Below are 16,626 nucleotides of genomic sequence, written 5' to 3'. Positions count from 1 at the left end.
AACACCCCGCCCTGCTTCGGCTCACCCTCCGTGGGCTGCATCCACTGTTCAACCAGTCCCAATGAGATGAACCAGTTACCTCAGTTGGAAATGCAGAAATCACCCGTCTTCTACTTTGTTCACACTGGGAGCTACAGAATGGAGCTGTTCGTATTTGGCCGTCTTTGAACGGAACACAACAGAGATCAAGAAATAATATTTTTTAAAAGAACCATTTCTGTTCTTCAAAATGCTTACAATATAATACTCAATGAAAAAAGTAGGCTAAAAACAATCTAAAATCACCAGTGCTAAATTAAGGAAGAGAAGGAAGAGGAACTAGAGCTAGAGAAAGGAAATAAATAGAAAAAAAGAAGAAAAAAAGGAAGAAAAATCTTAACAGTGACCCATTTGGGAGTGGCAAATTTCTTTTACAATATCTGTTCTGAAGATTCTACAGTGAGTATGTGTTGCTTTCTTTATTTTTTGAGGCAGGGTTTCACTCTCAGACTGAGCACAGTGACATGATCACAGCTCAGTGGAGTGTTGACCTCTCCAGGCTCAGTGCACATGTCTTTATGAGGTGGTAATTTCATTTTCTTTGGGTATATATCCAGAAGTGAGATTACTGTGTCATATAAACCAGTAAAGTTCTACTTTTAATGTTGTTAGGAACTTCCATACTGTTTTCTATAATGGCTCACCAAATTACCTTCCCTCCAACAGTGTACAAAGATTTCCTTTTCTCCATACTGTTGCCAACACTTGTTATCTTTTGACTTTTGATAATGGCTGTACTAAGAGCTGTGAGGTGATAGCTCATTGCTGTGTGGATTTGCATTTCCCTGATGGTTGATAATGTTAAGCACCTTTTCACATACTTGTTGGCCATTTTTATGTCTTCTTTGGAGAAATGTCTATTAATTCTTTCTAAAAATCACTGACCTAACTTTTATAATTGATTCTTAGGAGTTGAGCTAGGAGAGGTCTGATTATATTAGTTCTTCACAATAAGAAACCAATGATGATTCATAACAAGTTTTAGAATTAATTGTATGTGGCAAGATATGTAGTGCTACCCAATTTTTGTCATTATTTAACTTTGATAGTGATGCAGTGGTATTGTTTAAGAAGGGGCTTCTTGCCTTTTAGAAATTCATGCTGAGATATTTACAGATGATATGATATCAAGGACCTGCTGCAAAATAATTCCAGGTGATGGTGGGCATAAAAAATCCAACAAGACAGGCCTGAATTGATAATTGAAGTTGGTATATGGGAGTTCAGTATACCATTGTCTTCTTTTACACATGTTTAAAATTTCCAGTAATAAAAACAATTTTTTAAGGGAAAAATAAAATTAAGGATGGATATCAGTCAGGGTTTAGTTTCATTTAACAGAGATCTGTTTATGCTGAGGAAAACAGATTTAATACAGGGAATTCAGTGTCTAAAAATTTGTTAAAATTACTGGCAGTGCACTCTCTAGGCTGGGCCTCTAGGAGTAATTAGCATAACAACACATGCTACTGGCTTGCTAAGGTTAAATGCTATCTGTGCCTCCTTCAGGAAGTCTGGAAATCAGGAAGCCATTATCTCAAGTGCATGCTCCAGGAACACATCACTTAAGCCAGATCTGATGATCAGGAATCATAGCCACAACTGTTGGCGCCAGGGCTACCAGCTGCTGCTGCACCTGCTGGAATGGTACCAGCAAAGTGGATGCCTTGCTCTGGCCACCACCACTCTCCCATTGGTGGACTCTAAATTATATCTAGAACCCTAGCCACAAGGGAGGGTGGGAAATGTAGTTTTCAACTTTCTATCCTTTATAGAACTGGGCTAAAAAGAGGTGGCAACAAATATTGAGTGGACCAATCCACCACAAAGTGTTAGCAATTAGGCTGTCAGTACTGTTCCCAGTACAAGGAAAGTCTTCCCTCTCCTCCAATCAAATATTACCTATTGTTAGACACAGTTCAGGTCCTATCTCTTTATTAAATTAAGCCTTACCTGATCTCTCCTGGCCTCATTGATTTCTCCACCGTTCTACTTTCCTTTCTTCTTTCCTTCCTTGTTTCCTTCCCTCCTTCATGCATGTATGCACTGTGTAAGTGTGTGTGTCTCTGAACTGGGCTTATTCTTCATTCTGCCATGTAGTTTAGTCTATATCATGCAAATGTTTTGAGGTACAGTGTCATTTTAGATAGGTTAGTCTTGCTTGGTTAAATAGGCTCTAGGTGACTTAAGGCCAGATAAGTTTCTTTGTGTATCCTTTCCTTTGATGTATAACACCATGTAGTATAAATAGCAAGATTATGTATTTTACATTGGTACTATTAATAAATTGTACCAATAAGCATACCAAGAAATTGATGCCTTCCTTAAGTACCTCACAAGATTGTGGTAAGGATCAGAAATGTTCTGTGCTAAATAAATTTTAATTTGTAACCTATTATAAATGTTGACAGATAGTAATTATGGTTGTGTTAACACCAAGATCTTCATAAGATGACCCTAGTCTGCCTTTTAATTAATCATATAGCTTGATGATTATTTCTATCTTTCAGTGAAACTATAGTTCTTTGTTTCTTGAACTCAGTCTGCACTTCCCACTTCTGTGCCGTTGACCATGTTCTCCCTCCACTGAGAAGTCTCAGCTCAGGCCCCATCTCCATCTGTCAATCTCCTCTCCACCAACCAGTCTGAATGTCCAGCAATAACCGGTTAGATATCAATTTCTGGCAGAGTTAACCAAGTATCAACAGTAGTGATGTAGATCTGTGCTTACTGACATAACTCAGGATAGGAAATGATATCTTAAGTGAAAAAAATGTTTTAAAAACTCAATGTTTGGTATAATTTCCATTTTTGTAAATGTGTATATATTTTTTATTTGTACTCATTCTTTCATTTGACAGATATTTATTGAGTGTCTACTGTGTGCCAGGCACTATATCTATGTGCATAGAAAAACCCTGGAAGGCTATACAACAATATATAGAGAGAGTGATCGTCTCTGCTTGCTGAGATAACAGGTGAACTTTTTTCTTTTTGCTCATTTTATTCCATTTGAAAAATTGTATATTCTAACTTTTCTACCAAACCTGTATTAATTAATTCATTCATTTATTCATTTATTTTTAATAAATAAATTAGTATTATTAATAAATAATATTTTTAAAAGAATCACCTCTGTTCTTCAAAATGCTTACAATGTAATACTCAATGAAAAAAGTAGGCTAAAAACAATCTAAAATCACCAATGCTAAACTTAAAAAAGAGAAGGAAGAAGAGCTGGAGCTAGAGAAAGGAAAGGAAAAGAAAAAAGGAAGAAAAAAAGGAAGAAAAATCTTAACAGTGGCCCATTTGGGGGTGGTAGAATTTCTTTTACAGTATCTGTTCTGAAGATTTTACAGTGAGTATGTGTTACTTTTATTTATTTTTTGAGACGGGTCTCACTCTGTTGCCCAGGCGGGAGCACAGTGGCATAATCACATCTCAGTGGAACTTTGACCTCCCTAGGTTCAGGTGATCCTCCCACCATAGCCTCCCAAGTAGCTGGGACAACAGGTATGTGCTACACACCCAGTTAATATTTTGTTTTGGTTTTTTTGTTGTTGTTTTGTTTTGTTTTTGTTGTTTGTTTTTTGTAGAGATGGAGTTTTGCCATGTTGTCTCAAATTCTTGGGCTTAAGTGATCCACCTGCCTTGGCATCCCAAAGTGTTGGGATTACAAATGTGAGCCACCATGCCCAGTCATTGTATTCCTTTTAGAAGTAGGAAAAAAAAAATTTCAAGGTCCAATCCAAATGTGACTTTTCTAGGAAGCTGCCTGAGATCCCTGCATTTAACATTTTTCAAGCTTTTTCAATCCCTTCATCACTTAGTACTCAATAAATATTTGATAAGTTGAATTTATACTATTTTTTCAAGTGTGGCCTTGGTGAGAGGTGTCATTAATTTTGTTAATTTTTCCCTTCAATTTCTATTTTGATTTTCAAGAACAAGTTAGGTTTCAGAGAGGTTATTTAATAATAATAATCAAAAATTATTCTTTGTGATTAATTTGTACTACCATTTGCATAATATTGACCTAATTTTAGTGGCCAGTATTTCATCTGTTGTTTTCATTCTTTTGCCTTCTTCTCTATTTCTTACTAGTTTTACACACACAGGCATGTGTGTGTGTGATATGCATACATGCACTCACATATATATACATACATATGTATTTTTAATATGAAAATTTAAACAGTAGACTCAAGATCTATTATTAGTCAATCCTTTCTCACTGCAGAAAATTTTTATCTAGTGCCCTATTTCCTTCCATTTTGTGGAGAGAAAAGTCTCCTTAACCCAGATTGGAAATGCCATCCACTGAATTAACTTTCTATCAGCCCTGTAATATCACTTCAGTAGCCTGGGATGTAGTCACACAGGAGGGAGTCAATGTGGCAAGACTTTTAGAAATTAGCCAGTCTAGCCCATTTGGACAGCTTTCATCAAAGAGGGGCAAGGGATAAGAATGGGGCTCAACCATTTTAAATTCATTTCAGCTTTTGCAAAATAAGGCAGATGGTAAAACATCACCACTGCATGAAGGTACCAGAAACAATCAGAGATGGGCCAATCTCTAGCACCACCACTCTGGTTAGATGAATCAGCCTCAGACCAGGAGTCATGGGGCTCAAATCTCCCTGTCCTGGCTCTCTTCCTTCTTGAGGAGGTGCCCTGCCCTGAAGACAAGACGAGGCTCCTGGAACCTGAGATGTTATAAACATGTGTGTATTATGGCACATTACAGGATCCTGAAACCAGGAAAGTTTTATTCTAGATAGGAGACTGTGTGAATGAAAAGAATAATGTGTGGCCTGGTTATGGAAAGAGGAAAAGAGGGGGATACCTGGAAAAGTTATTATTCTAGGGCACTTTCTGTGGATCTTCAAAATAATAGAAATTAATAAGATGCTTCTTGAAATACTACTTAGTTGGGCACATTGGGGTTTGACCCTTAACTAGGCTACAGCCATCTTATGGAATTTAGGATTAGACAAAATTCAAAGCATTGTCCAAGGGGATTTGCTAATGACATTAAAAACAAAAAAACAAAAAAACAAAAAAAAAACACCTCATTGACATTCTCCTTCATTCCATGGTCCCCAGAACTTTGCTGAGAGTATCACAGTGAGGCTCCCCATGCATTATAGGCCTTGCTTTTGAAGTTGCATTTGCCTCTGTGGCCATCTGCTTTTTAGACAAGATTGGGCACATTCAGGGTGGCATGGCCATAGACAAGCCATCTGCTTTTTAATTCGTGAGGCTGCTGTGCCCCCAAAATTCTTTTTCTCCCTCCCTACTTACTATGGGTGATCCCACAGAAACTTAAACCATAGTCATCCATATGGGAGAAAATGTGAACTCTGGAAGTTTTTCATTTCTGATGAGTAATATAGTAGCAGATGGATTAAACCAAATCCTTTGAGTATGAGTTTTTAATCCCCTAATTCCCTGACATAAAGTGATTTCATTGAAGAGATTGATTTAATCTCTTGCAGTTGATGGATACACTACTTGCAAAATTTCAAAACATAAATTTGTTGTTTACTGGTTGACTACCAGGTTGGGTACTTGATCCCAGGATTTGCATTTTTTTTTTTAAGCTGGGATTGCTAAACTGAAGGTGCTTTTGTGTCTGTGCAGTCTGTACCCAGCTATATGTGTGCTCTGTGATCTGACACACTAAAATAACTGAATCACTTTCATTTTAAAAACACTGCTTCAGGCCAGGCACGGTGGCTCATGTCTGTAATCTGAACACTTTGGGAGGCCGAGGAGGGCGGATCACCTGAGGTCAGGAGTTCGAGAACAGCCTGACCAACATGGAGAAACCCTGTCTCTACAAAAAATACAGAAATTAGCTGGGCATAGTGGCACATACCTGTAATCACAGCTACTTGGGAGGCTGAGGCAGGAGAATTGCTTGAACCAGGGAGGCGGAGGTTGCAGTGTGCTGAGACTGTGCCATTGCACTCCAGCCTGGCAACAAGAGCAAAACTCCATCTCAAAAAACAACAATGACAACAACAACACTGCTTCATATGATAAAAGGAAGTCTCTGTTACCTACAACTAACATGATATTCTTATAAACCTGATCAGTAAGATTATAGGACATGATTCACTGTATAGTTTAAAGTGGAAGGAAATTTATAAAAGGCATAAAATTTAGATACACTTCCATAACTTGATAGACAAATATTGCTTTAATGCATCTAGTAGCAACATGTAAAAGTTGTATAATCAGTAAATTAACTACTTGTTTATTTGTGGTAATTTATTTTTAATCAGTAGTGTTTTCATATGTTTAGTTATTTTTTTATTTTGCTATATTTTAGGGGTGTCAAGCTTCCAGTTTTGGTATCTACTTCTAAATACACTCAGAACAGGAGAAATTTGGACTAATTTTCAAACTACAGATACTCTCTAACCATGATGCATTTCAAAAGTGGACTCGAATTAACTGAGTTGCAAAACATGACAGTGCCTGAAGATGATAACATTAGCAATGATTCCAATGATTTCACTGAAGTAGAAAATGGTCAGATAAATAGGTGAGTATTTTTCCACTAACACTTCCTACCTAGTGAAAGAAATGGCTCGTGGCTCACATCTGTAATCCCAGCCCTTTGGGAGGCTGAGGTGGGTGGATCATTTGAGGTCAGGGGTTCGAGACCAGCCTGACCAACATGGCGAAACCCTGTCTCTACTAAAAACACAAAAAATTAGTCAGGCTTGGTGGTGCATGCCTGTATTCCCAGCTACTTAGGAGGCTGAGGCAGGAGAATCGCTTGAACCTGGGAGGTGGAGGTTGCAGTGAGCCGAGATCATGCTGCTGCACTACAGCCTGGGCGACAGAGTGAAACTCTGTCTCGGAAAAAAAAAAAAAAGGTAAAGAAAAAGAAACGGCTATAAAAATTATTCTGGTTTTTAGTTATTCTGTTGAATTATTCATTACTAAAGTTATGTTCCATTTGAAGATGCAATTTGAATTTCTTATGTGACATCTGTTGGGCATAGTCTGCAATAGCAGATGAAGCAAATAGGAAAGTAATTTATTCATCTTTTAAAATCTTTCAATTGAGACTAATAAAAATGTATGAATACACTGAACCCCAACCAAGCTCTGTGTTATGAATTAAACAGACTACTGGAATTTCACTGCATCCCATATCCAAACGTGTACTACAGTCATCTGTACATATTTTAATCAAGAAATGGTCAAAGTTGCATTTGCTAATGAATCTGTGTTAAACTATAAGTGTATCATCCTTATAAGCATCATTTGTAGTATGGATTTTAAATAATAATAATAGTTGAGCCCAAATGACTCTATGAGGAACTATAATAGAGACATAGTACATAAAAGAGAAAGAGAAGGAAAGCGACCACGACTGAGGGGAGAAGCAATGGGGAAGAAGTAGAGGGTCAGGGTAGGAAGAGTGCTGGCCTGGAAGCTCCCAGCCACTAGCTGTGTCCTCAGGCAAGTCCTTCCAACCCTTGGGTCTTTATTGCTTACGTTACAAGAGTAGAACCAAATGTCTTTTTAAAAAAATGATTTGGGGCATTCTTAGACCCACTGATTGTCTAACTGGCTTAGCAGGAAGCCCTCCAGCTTGGGAGTTAGCGGCACAGCCTCCTAAAAGATTAGGAAAAGAGAGTGGCATATGCAGGACTGTTAGAACACCTACAATGTTATACTTTGGGAGGGTCAAAAGGAAATTGGGATGGGAAAGGATAAGAATATTATGCCAACTAACCAGGCATCTTTGTAGGAATCATTTCTGATAGTCTACATTCTGATAAAATGTGTGATTAGAAGTCCAGCATAGGATTTTCAGAAGTTCCAGCCTTGTCTCTCCTTTTTTCCTCCTTTAAATGTTCTTAGAGGTTAAGTTCTCAACTCAAACACTCTTCCTCATTATTATCCAAGTACTGTCAACTGTGCTAGGTGATGTTTCTTACTATGGGACTCAAGTGTACTTACTTCTTTCACCTTTTTTGAGTAATTATTAATAATAATACCCATTTCTTGAGTGCCAGGTATTTTACATATGCTACCACATATCCTTATAACTGCCATGCAAAGCAGGTATTCTTCTGCAAATGAGAAAAATGTAAAATTTCCGTTTACAAATAAGGAAACTAAGGTTCAGAGAAAGAAAATAACTTATCCAAGGGTACACAAAGGTCTGTCTAAAATTTGTGTATTTTTACTCTACCCTCCTCCCTCTGGTTATAATGCTTGGGCATTGGTAAAAAGCTAGTCTTTAATAGTTCTATTAAATGCTACCAGGGCCGTTTTATGTGCTGTACTCCTGGAAGGTTCAGTAGTCCCTATTGACCTCCACTGAACAGTGGAAGGAATTCTCACAAGTAGGACATTGTGGTTTTATAAAATTATCAAAGCAATCCATTATCAAAGCAATCCAAACCCCAAGGGCCTCAAAGGTGGGAGTCATTTATAATAGTCAGTTTAGAATCTCAACTTGATTTTTAAAAGTGTCACTTACTAAAAATATCAAGTTTTTAGATGATTACCACTTGTGGTAGATGGGAGAAACATCCATTCTCACCCGCGACTTAGGCACCTTGCCCGGATGAGCTCACTTCCCTATAGGCTCCGACCAGGGCAAGCGTTGGTACAGAGGTCTGTTGGCTTTTGGTTCTTGTATTGCAAATGCAGTGTGATGAGTTTTTTTTTTTTCCCCTCCTTCTCTAACTCAGTTCGTGACTCTTGTTTCATTTCTGGCTCCAAGACAATTAAAAGCAACATGTTATAGCACGAAGCTAGTAAAGAAAAAGACCCTTGCCAGTTTTATTGAAGGTCCCTATTGGGTTATCTGGCTTACTGTATTGGCATATTTTAGTAGTCCATGATTCCTGCAAAAACTACACCTAAATACCCCTCATTCTTCCTACAGCTTTCTCAAATTTGTGAGAGGAGGGTAGGTCCAATTATATGAATCTAAGAAAACCACTTCTCCCCAAACAGTGAACTTTTAGGAAGCTGGAGAAAATGTTGAAAACGAACATTGATGTTGTGTTACTTGGCATCTAGCTGATAGCTCTGCCTGGAAACTTCGCAATTGGATACAATAAGAATTATTCTTTTAAGTGTGGTTGAAAATAAGAGTAGTGTCATTTGAACATTCAGACATCTGCCCTTATTCCAGTTCAGTTGTTTTATTTCATGCCTAAATTTTGGGGCTGCAGTCATAGAAACCTCTACCTGGAATGATAATACCTTTTAAAATATCCATTAGACCAGTGCTGCCAACTGGTGTTTTAATGTGTATATGAAACACTTGGAAACCTTGTTAAATGCATATTCTGATTCAGTAAGCCTGGGGTGGGGTCTGCGATTCTGATTTCTAGCAAATTCCCAGGTGACGCCCATAACTACTGGTCCATGAGCCAAACTTTGAGTAGAAAGCTCTAGACTCTTCCTCTAAATGTGAACTTCTTGTGAGAAGGGACTGTCTTAATCATCTTTATATTCCTTCTGCCTATCCTAGTGTCTAGGCAGGGTGGACTGCCTAACCTAGGGTCTAGGTAATGTCTACAGGGTGGACATTACAAATTATGTATTGACTGAGAGAGAGACAGAGAGAGAGAGAGAGAGAGTAAAGTACATGGCTTTGGATTTAGACTTGCATTGAATTCTGGCTCTATCATAGATCTTATTGATCTTATGCTCTGAGCTTCAATCCCATCCCTTTAAGATGGTGATAATAATAATACCTTACCTCATGGGATTGTTGGGGAATGTTTAATGCACTATTATCTGTAGGTTAAGAACATAGGCTCTCCACTTAGCCTGCTTATGTTCAAACCCTGCCACAACAGGTTACTTAGCCTATTTATTCCTAGTGTTCCATTATTGGAATGCTAAGCTTGTGGGACTTATTTATATCCTATTGCTCAAGGTCATTGTCAAGGCCTAATTTTTCACACACAAAAAATGCAACCTCCAGCATAAATGGGTTAATAGTAATGTAACTTTGGTCAAGTTACTTAATTTTCCCAAACTGGGGCTAAAAATAATACCAACCACATATAATTATTGTGAAAATAAATGAGGAAATCCACGTAAAGTACTTGGCACAGTATCTGGCAATAGTAAGCCTCTTAGTATGAGAAAAGTCTGTCAGTAAAAATGCAGTCCCCCTTCTTTGGCAAGCACTTCTTTCTTCTCCACCTCAAGAAGCAATAACATTGCTCTAGGTTTTGTATGATTGCTAGTTTTGCTTCTTAAATTAGGTGAAACATTAGTAGATTATTCTAAGTATACCCAGACAAATATGCACATATTTTAATATTTATCTGCTATTACTCTTTCTGTATAGTTATTGCTATTATGACCCAGGAACTATTTAACAAAATTTGATATTATTTCATTAAGATTTGTTTTTAAAAGAATTTGAGGCAACTCTTGTCACTACACCCTGAATCCACTTGTCTTTATATATCTTTTGGAGTTTGTGGGCTAAATTTTTATCACTTGAGAGGACCCTTGAAAAGTTATCCCTCTTCTTCTTCTGTGTTTTCTATACCTTAGGGAAGAAGATTCCGTAACTTCTCCCTGTATTCAATTTTCATGTCAGGAAATTCTTATCTTGCTTTCATTTCTCCTGTTACAATTAAAGTCTTTTTTTTTTCTTCCTATTTTCAGTGGAATTTGTCCATCAAATAAGGTTTTGCTTACCTCTCAGTCTTCTCTTCTCTTTAGGTTCCTGTTTCTTCAATTCCCCCTTTTCATGTTTTCCAATCTCTTTGTTACTTGCTTCTTCCCTTTCATTTTTTTTCTCTTTTTTAATACAATGTTAGCATTTCAGGGAAAGGAGTGGGAAAGGTCATTTAAGTTCAACCACTCATCTCTTTTATGTTATGACTCCTCAGATGAAACAGTATAATCTAGTAAGAACCTGATGGGTAGGAGATTAAAATAGGAAGATTATCTTTCTGTTGTACAACTCATCCTTAATTAGATTGTTACTGTTGATTTGTTTCTGGTTTTAAATAACAGCTTTCTGCTGCTTGCCTCTCTTCACAATGTACCTGAGTATAATAGCTTACATCATTTTTAAGGCTTTGTCTGTTCAGGGTCATCCAATCACCCATTGTAGAGTTTGTTTTGTTTTGTTTGTTCACAGAGCAATTGGCTACCTAATGGTTAATTAGATTCTGTTTTATGGCTACAGACACAGTGAGAACTCTTTTTTAATAATACTTTATATCATCCTGAGATCACATGTCAAAGGCACCTTCATCCATAGCATATTTTAAGTCAATAAAGAGAAATATTACATCAATTATATTGCCAGAGGTCGTGCTTTGTAACAAGCAAGTGTATCTTTTAAATGGTGAGATAACAGAAACTTGTGAGAAGCTGCTTGGCCTAGTTATTTTGAATGGAATTTTCCATTACAAAAAGTTGGTTTTATAGATTTTTTTAAATGTATAGAAATACAAAGCAAAGATGTAAAGACTTAAAGAGAAGAAAAAGTTGAAACACCATATAGAGAATAGGGAGGCTTTAAGTACTTCATTCTTATTGAGCTAAATTTCCCTCCAGCCTAAGCTACTCCCTAATTTCTAAACAGAATATGCCTATCCAGCTTATGGAGAGCTCCTCTGAGTTGTTAAGGTATGGATAGGTACATATTAGAAGGAGCTGAGAGACGGCACTGGACAATCACAATTCAAGATGAGTGCAGTGTTGACAGTGTGGTACAGATAAAGTAGTAAGTAGGTCACAGTCCAAAAATTCCAAACCAGAGTGTGGAAGACTTGTGGATGATGAGGGTTTTGAATTGATAGGGAAAGATTGGCTGAGAGGAAGAAAGAGGACCTCCTCAAGGGAAAGTGAATTCCTACTGCCATCTTGCTTTTCATTCTCTGCTCTCAGAATGTGCTGGTCTTATCTCAGCCCTCAGCCCCTCTCAGGAGGAGCAGGGGAAGCTAAGATTGGAACATTGAGGCAAAATCAAATTAAGCAGTACCTGGAATTGCAGGGCGAGGAATTTGTGCTTGAGGCTTGTTCACTGGGGGAGCCAGTGGAGATTTTTGGGAAAATCTATTAAGTCTTGTTGCAGAAAGTGGACTGAAAGAGACAGAATCAAGGAGGCACTCTACAAATAATGTGTTTTAATGTACTATTTAATGGTTACTTATTAAAACAGCTCTGTCAGTCAGTATCATTATTCTCATTCTGCAGAAGTTCTGCAAGAAACAGCTGGCAGTCACACAGGGACTTACTCTTTATCCGCTTCAGCTGCACAATGTTTGACCTGGCTGAATGCGCCTTCATGTTACAGTGCCTGGATCTCTTACTTCTCTGCTCACCTATGCTTTGCTATCAACCCAGGGGAGTGTTACCAGGCCTGGAATTTAGATCTTCCGTAACAGGCAGTTTATTGGTGTTTTGTTTGGTTTGTTTGAAAATGTTTAGGCTTTTCTATTAATTTAAATATAATGGAAATTATCTCTGGAAAACAAGTTCCTCCACAAGAAAGACAGAGGGAAATTGCTGGATAGACTTAGTAGACTTGAGTTGGTTATGAAAATTACCCAGATTAGGTCAAGCACAGTGGTTCACACTTGTAATCCCAGTGCTTTGGGAAGGCAAGATTGGAAGAATCACTGGAGCCCAGGAGTCCAAGACCAGCCTGGTCAACATAGCAAGACTCCGTCCATACACAATGTTTTTTAAAAATTAGCCGGGCGTGGTGGTGTGTGCCCGTAGTCCCAGCTACTTGAGAGGCTGAGGCAGGAGGATTGCTTGGGCCTAGGAGCTCCAGGTTACAGTGAGCTATGATTGTGTCACTGCACTCTAGCTTGGGCAACAAAGCAAGAACTTGTCTCTAAAACAATAATAATAATAATAAAATTAGCCTGACGAAATACAGTTGGCTGCCCATATCCTTGGGTTCTGCAACTACAGATTCCACTGAGGATTGAAAATCTTTGAAAAAACAAACACAAATTGACAATTTAAAAATGCAAATTTTAAAATATACTATAACAACTATTTACCTAGCATTCATATTAGGTATTATAAGTAGTCTAGAGATGACTTAAAGTATACAGGAGGATATGCGTAGGTTATATGCAAATTCTATAGCTACTTTATGTTAGGGACTTGATTTTAGTATCTTCAGAAGAGAGAGGGGTATCCTAGAACCAATGCCCTAAAAATACCAAGGGACACTGTACGGTCTTTTGACAACAACACTTAAATATTTTGAGTCAATTTCATTTTGGAAAGTCCAGTGCCCACGTTTCTTAGGGCTGCCTGTGTGAAAGGAAAGGCTGCTTTCCCCTGACATTCTGCAGCCAGATCTGTAAATCTTAGTTCTGTGAAAGATTCAAAACTTTAAAGACAAAAGAAAAACCAAACCAGTCATTAGCAGCAATGCTATATACAACCACCAGAGTTTGCCTGCAAAGATATTGCTTTTATCATGTCAATCTCTTGCTAAGAACATTCTATATTATTTCTTAGGCTTTTGTCTTTTAGTTTCCTCTGGCTAATCCCAGTCTATGCTGTTTTTTTCCTTCTCTGGAATCCTTACCTCATCTTAATCTGCACAGCCTGACGTTCTTATACTGGTATTAGCTGGTATGATCACTCCTTGGCCGGAATGTCAACTCCTGTGTTTCAGGAGACCAAAGTGTTTCTTCCACATCCTTTTGATCCCCAGTAGGTCCTAGCCAAAAGCAGTGTCCGCAGATTGTATAGCTTATACCAAGTAATGATCCCAGCATAAGTTTGTAATAAGTGTATTGCCTAACTTTGGTATATCCTGGTGAAATAACACAAACTTGGAGAAATAATGCCTAAAAGAACGAGATCCCTTGGATAAAGATGAAAAACATCGATGAATAAAATCAACATCAATAATACATATGTTTCATTTAAAAACATTTTATTGTGATATACAACATCATTGAAAAAAGTGTATGAGAACGGGTGCGGTGACTCATGCCTGTAATCCCAACACTTTGGCAGGCCAAAGTTCAAGACCAGCCTGGCTGTCATAGCAAAACTATGTATCTACTAAAAATACAAAAATTAGCTGGGCGTGGTGGTGCACACCTGTAATCCCAGCTACTTGGGAGGCTGAGGCACTAGAATCACTTGAGCCTGCGAAGTGGAGATTGAACATCTGCACTGCAGCCTGGGTGACTGATTGAGACTCTGTCTCAGAAAAAAGTATATGAAAATCTAATGTACAGTTTAAATAGTCATGCTTCATTAAACTAGTCCAGTTCAAGTGGTTTTATATTTATTAATGAAAAATTCACTGTCATTAGTTCTAACCATAATCAGGTAATTGAATTTCCAGACTAGAAGAGCCAAAAAGCATCCCTAACATATCTTACTAATATATGCAGCAGTTTGCCTATGCATGGACTTTTAATTTTATTTAATTTTTTATTTTTATGGATTTAGGAGGTACAAGTCCAGTTGTGTTACAAAAATATAGTACGTAGTGGTGAAGTTTGGGCTTTTAAAATAGTAAACATTGTACCCAGTGGGTAGTGTTTCATCCCTTGCCATCTCCCACCTTCCCCTTTTTTGGAGTCTCCAGTGTCTATTATTTCACTGTCTCTGTCCACGTGGACCCATTGTTTAGCTCCCACTTATAAGTAAGAACATTCAGGTTTTGACTTTCTGTTTCTGAGTCATTTCATATAGACTTTCAGCTCTATCCACGTTGCTGCAAAAGACATGTTTTATTAATTTTTTGGTGACGTAGTATTCCGTGGTATACATCTACACTATATTTTCTTTATCCAGTCATCTGTTGATGGACACTTAGGTTAATTCCATGACTTTGCTATGGTGAATAGTACCATGATAAATATATGAATGCAGGTATTTTTTGATTTAATAGTTTCCTTTCCTTTGGGTAGATACTCAGTAGTGGGATTGCCAGATTGAATGGTGTTCTATTTTTAGTTCCTTGAGGAATATCCATACTGTTTCCCGTAGAGACTGTATTAATTTAAGTTCCCACCAATGGTGTATAAGCGTTCCTTTTATTTCCACATCCTCACCAACATCTGTTGTTGGACTTTTCTTTGACAAAATCATTTGTTTTCTAATCGAGAATTTTTTTAAATTAGAAATTTAGGCTATAAAGTTTTGATATTCGCCCCGAATATATTTGATGATTCTCAAAGCATTTTAAATTCTTACTTCTGTATATTTGTACATCATTTACTCCATTTAGCCTGGCTGAATTGTTCCCATCTCAAGTCCCATTTCCCCCGTGGAGAGAACTGTCTAACATCTATTGCTGTTACTATGTGCCAAGGGCTGAACTGATGTTTAACATGTGCTCTCTCATTTAATTCTCCCAGTAACTTGATAAGATAATGTAATAGTGTTAACTTCTGTTTCCCAGATGAGGAAACAAAGGTAGCATGCTCAGGCCCTCAGAGATAGTGAGGATTTGAATTCAAGTTCTAAGTCCTTTGCTTTCTTAAAGCCCTGGCTCTGACCCTCACCATGGACCATATGCCCTGCCTCCCCACCATAATTTCCTAGTCTGAACTCCCATAGCCTCCTGTTTGCATCACTTATTACATACCGCCAAGTCTCCCCAGTGCCTGTTCCAGTGACTTGCATATAGCAGGTGCTGAAGGAATGTTTAATGGTGAAACAGTTGTTTTCTTTTCTGCAAGGGAGAGGGAATTTCTATTTAACAATTTTGTAGTCCAAGAACCTGAGCTCAAAAGAAAACCTGCCTTTAGTATCCCTTTAAATACCAGGTTTATAGTAGTCTTGATATTATCTAATTTTCCACTTAGAGAAAAAAACTATACAAAAATTAATTTATTGTATATAGTGTTTAAATGTATTATTAAAATGATTCAAAATGTATAGCTGTTTTTGACTTACGGTTGTCTTTCATTTCATCTCAAGATGAACACCTGTTATTGGCATTGTTTTGTACTAGGTAGAGTGCAGGATGTAAAAATGAATGAGGCAAAGTGCCTGCCCTTGGGGCACTTATAGTTTATGTGGTAAAACGAGAATATAGACAAACCATACTGGCAAAAAAAAAAAAAAAAAAAAATTGGGAGGAGTTGGTGGTTGTATAGGGCTGTAAACTCTTAGAGAGCTGATTGGTAACTGCTCATGTATGTTTTGGTGAGTAATAAATCATTTAGTCAAGATGTCAAACTTAAAATCATTATCATAAGGTTAAATATATTACGCCTGTCTTTACAGCAAGTTTATTTCTGATCGTGAAAGTAGAAGAAGTCTCACAAACAGCCATTTGGAAAAAAAGAAATGTGATGACTACGTAAGTATCTTTAGAATGAAGTATTTTTTTTAAATCATATAAATTGGGACAAATCTTTTTAATTCAAGTAGCATAATACCAAAAGCAAAACTACCTGTATTCACCAGGATATTCCTCATACCTTATGTATTTTCTCTTGAAGTCCATTCAAGGAAATAACTAGACAACTAAGAATGGATTTTCTTGAATTTTATTTCCATATTGGTTCCTGAGAGTGCCTGAAAGGCTTTGGCTTGATGAACTTTCTTGGGGATTATTTTGCTTAG

The 16,626-nt window shown here is 37.5% G+C and overlaps 1 protein-coding gene across 5 annotated transcripts in view; it reads left to right on the top strand.

Moving 5' to 3' along the window:
* Positions 1 to 16,626, top strand: part of SLC38A1 (solute carrier family 38 member 1) — an 86,662-nt gene that overhangs the window by 23,391 nt on the left and 46,645 nt on the right. For all 5 annotated transcript variants that reach the window (XM_008002965.3, XM_073020653.1, XM_008002964.3 and 2 more), the window contains 3 exons: positions 2,901 to 3,017; positions 6,377 to 6,592; positions 16,285 to 16,360. In XM_008002965.3, the coding sequence (XP_008001156.1) occupies positions 6,471 to 6,592; positions 16,285 to 16,360 (198 nt within the window). In that variant the 5' untranslated portion in view covers positions 2,901 to 3,017; positions 6,377 to 6,470. The remainder of the gene's footprint in view (positions 1 to 2,900; positions 3,018 to 6,376; positions 6,593 to 16,284; positions 16,361 to 16,626) is intronic.

This window comes from Chlorocebus sabaeus, chromosome 11, assembly GCF_047675955.1.
Source record: "Chlorocebus sabaeus isolate Y175 chromosome 11, mChlSab1.0.hap1, whole genome shotgun sequence".
In the NCBI taxonomy this organism is placed as follows: domain Eukaryota; kingdom Metazoa; phylum Chordata; class Mammalia; order Primates; family Cercopithecidae; genus Chlorocebus; species Chlorocebus sabaeus.
Note: the sequence above shows the minus strand (reverse complement) of the source record. Positions and strands in the feature narration are given on the sequence as shown.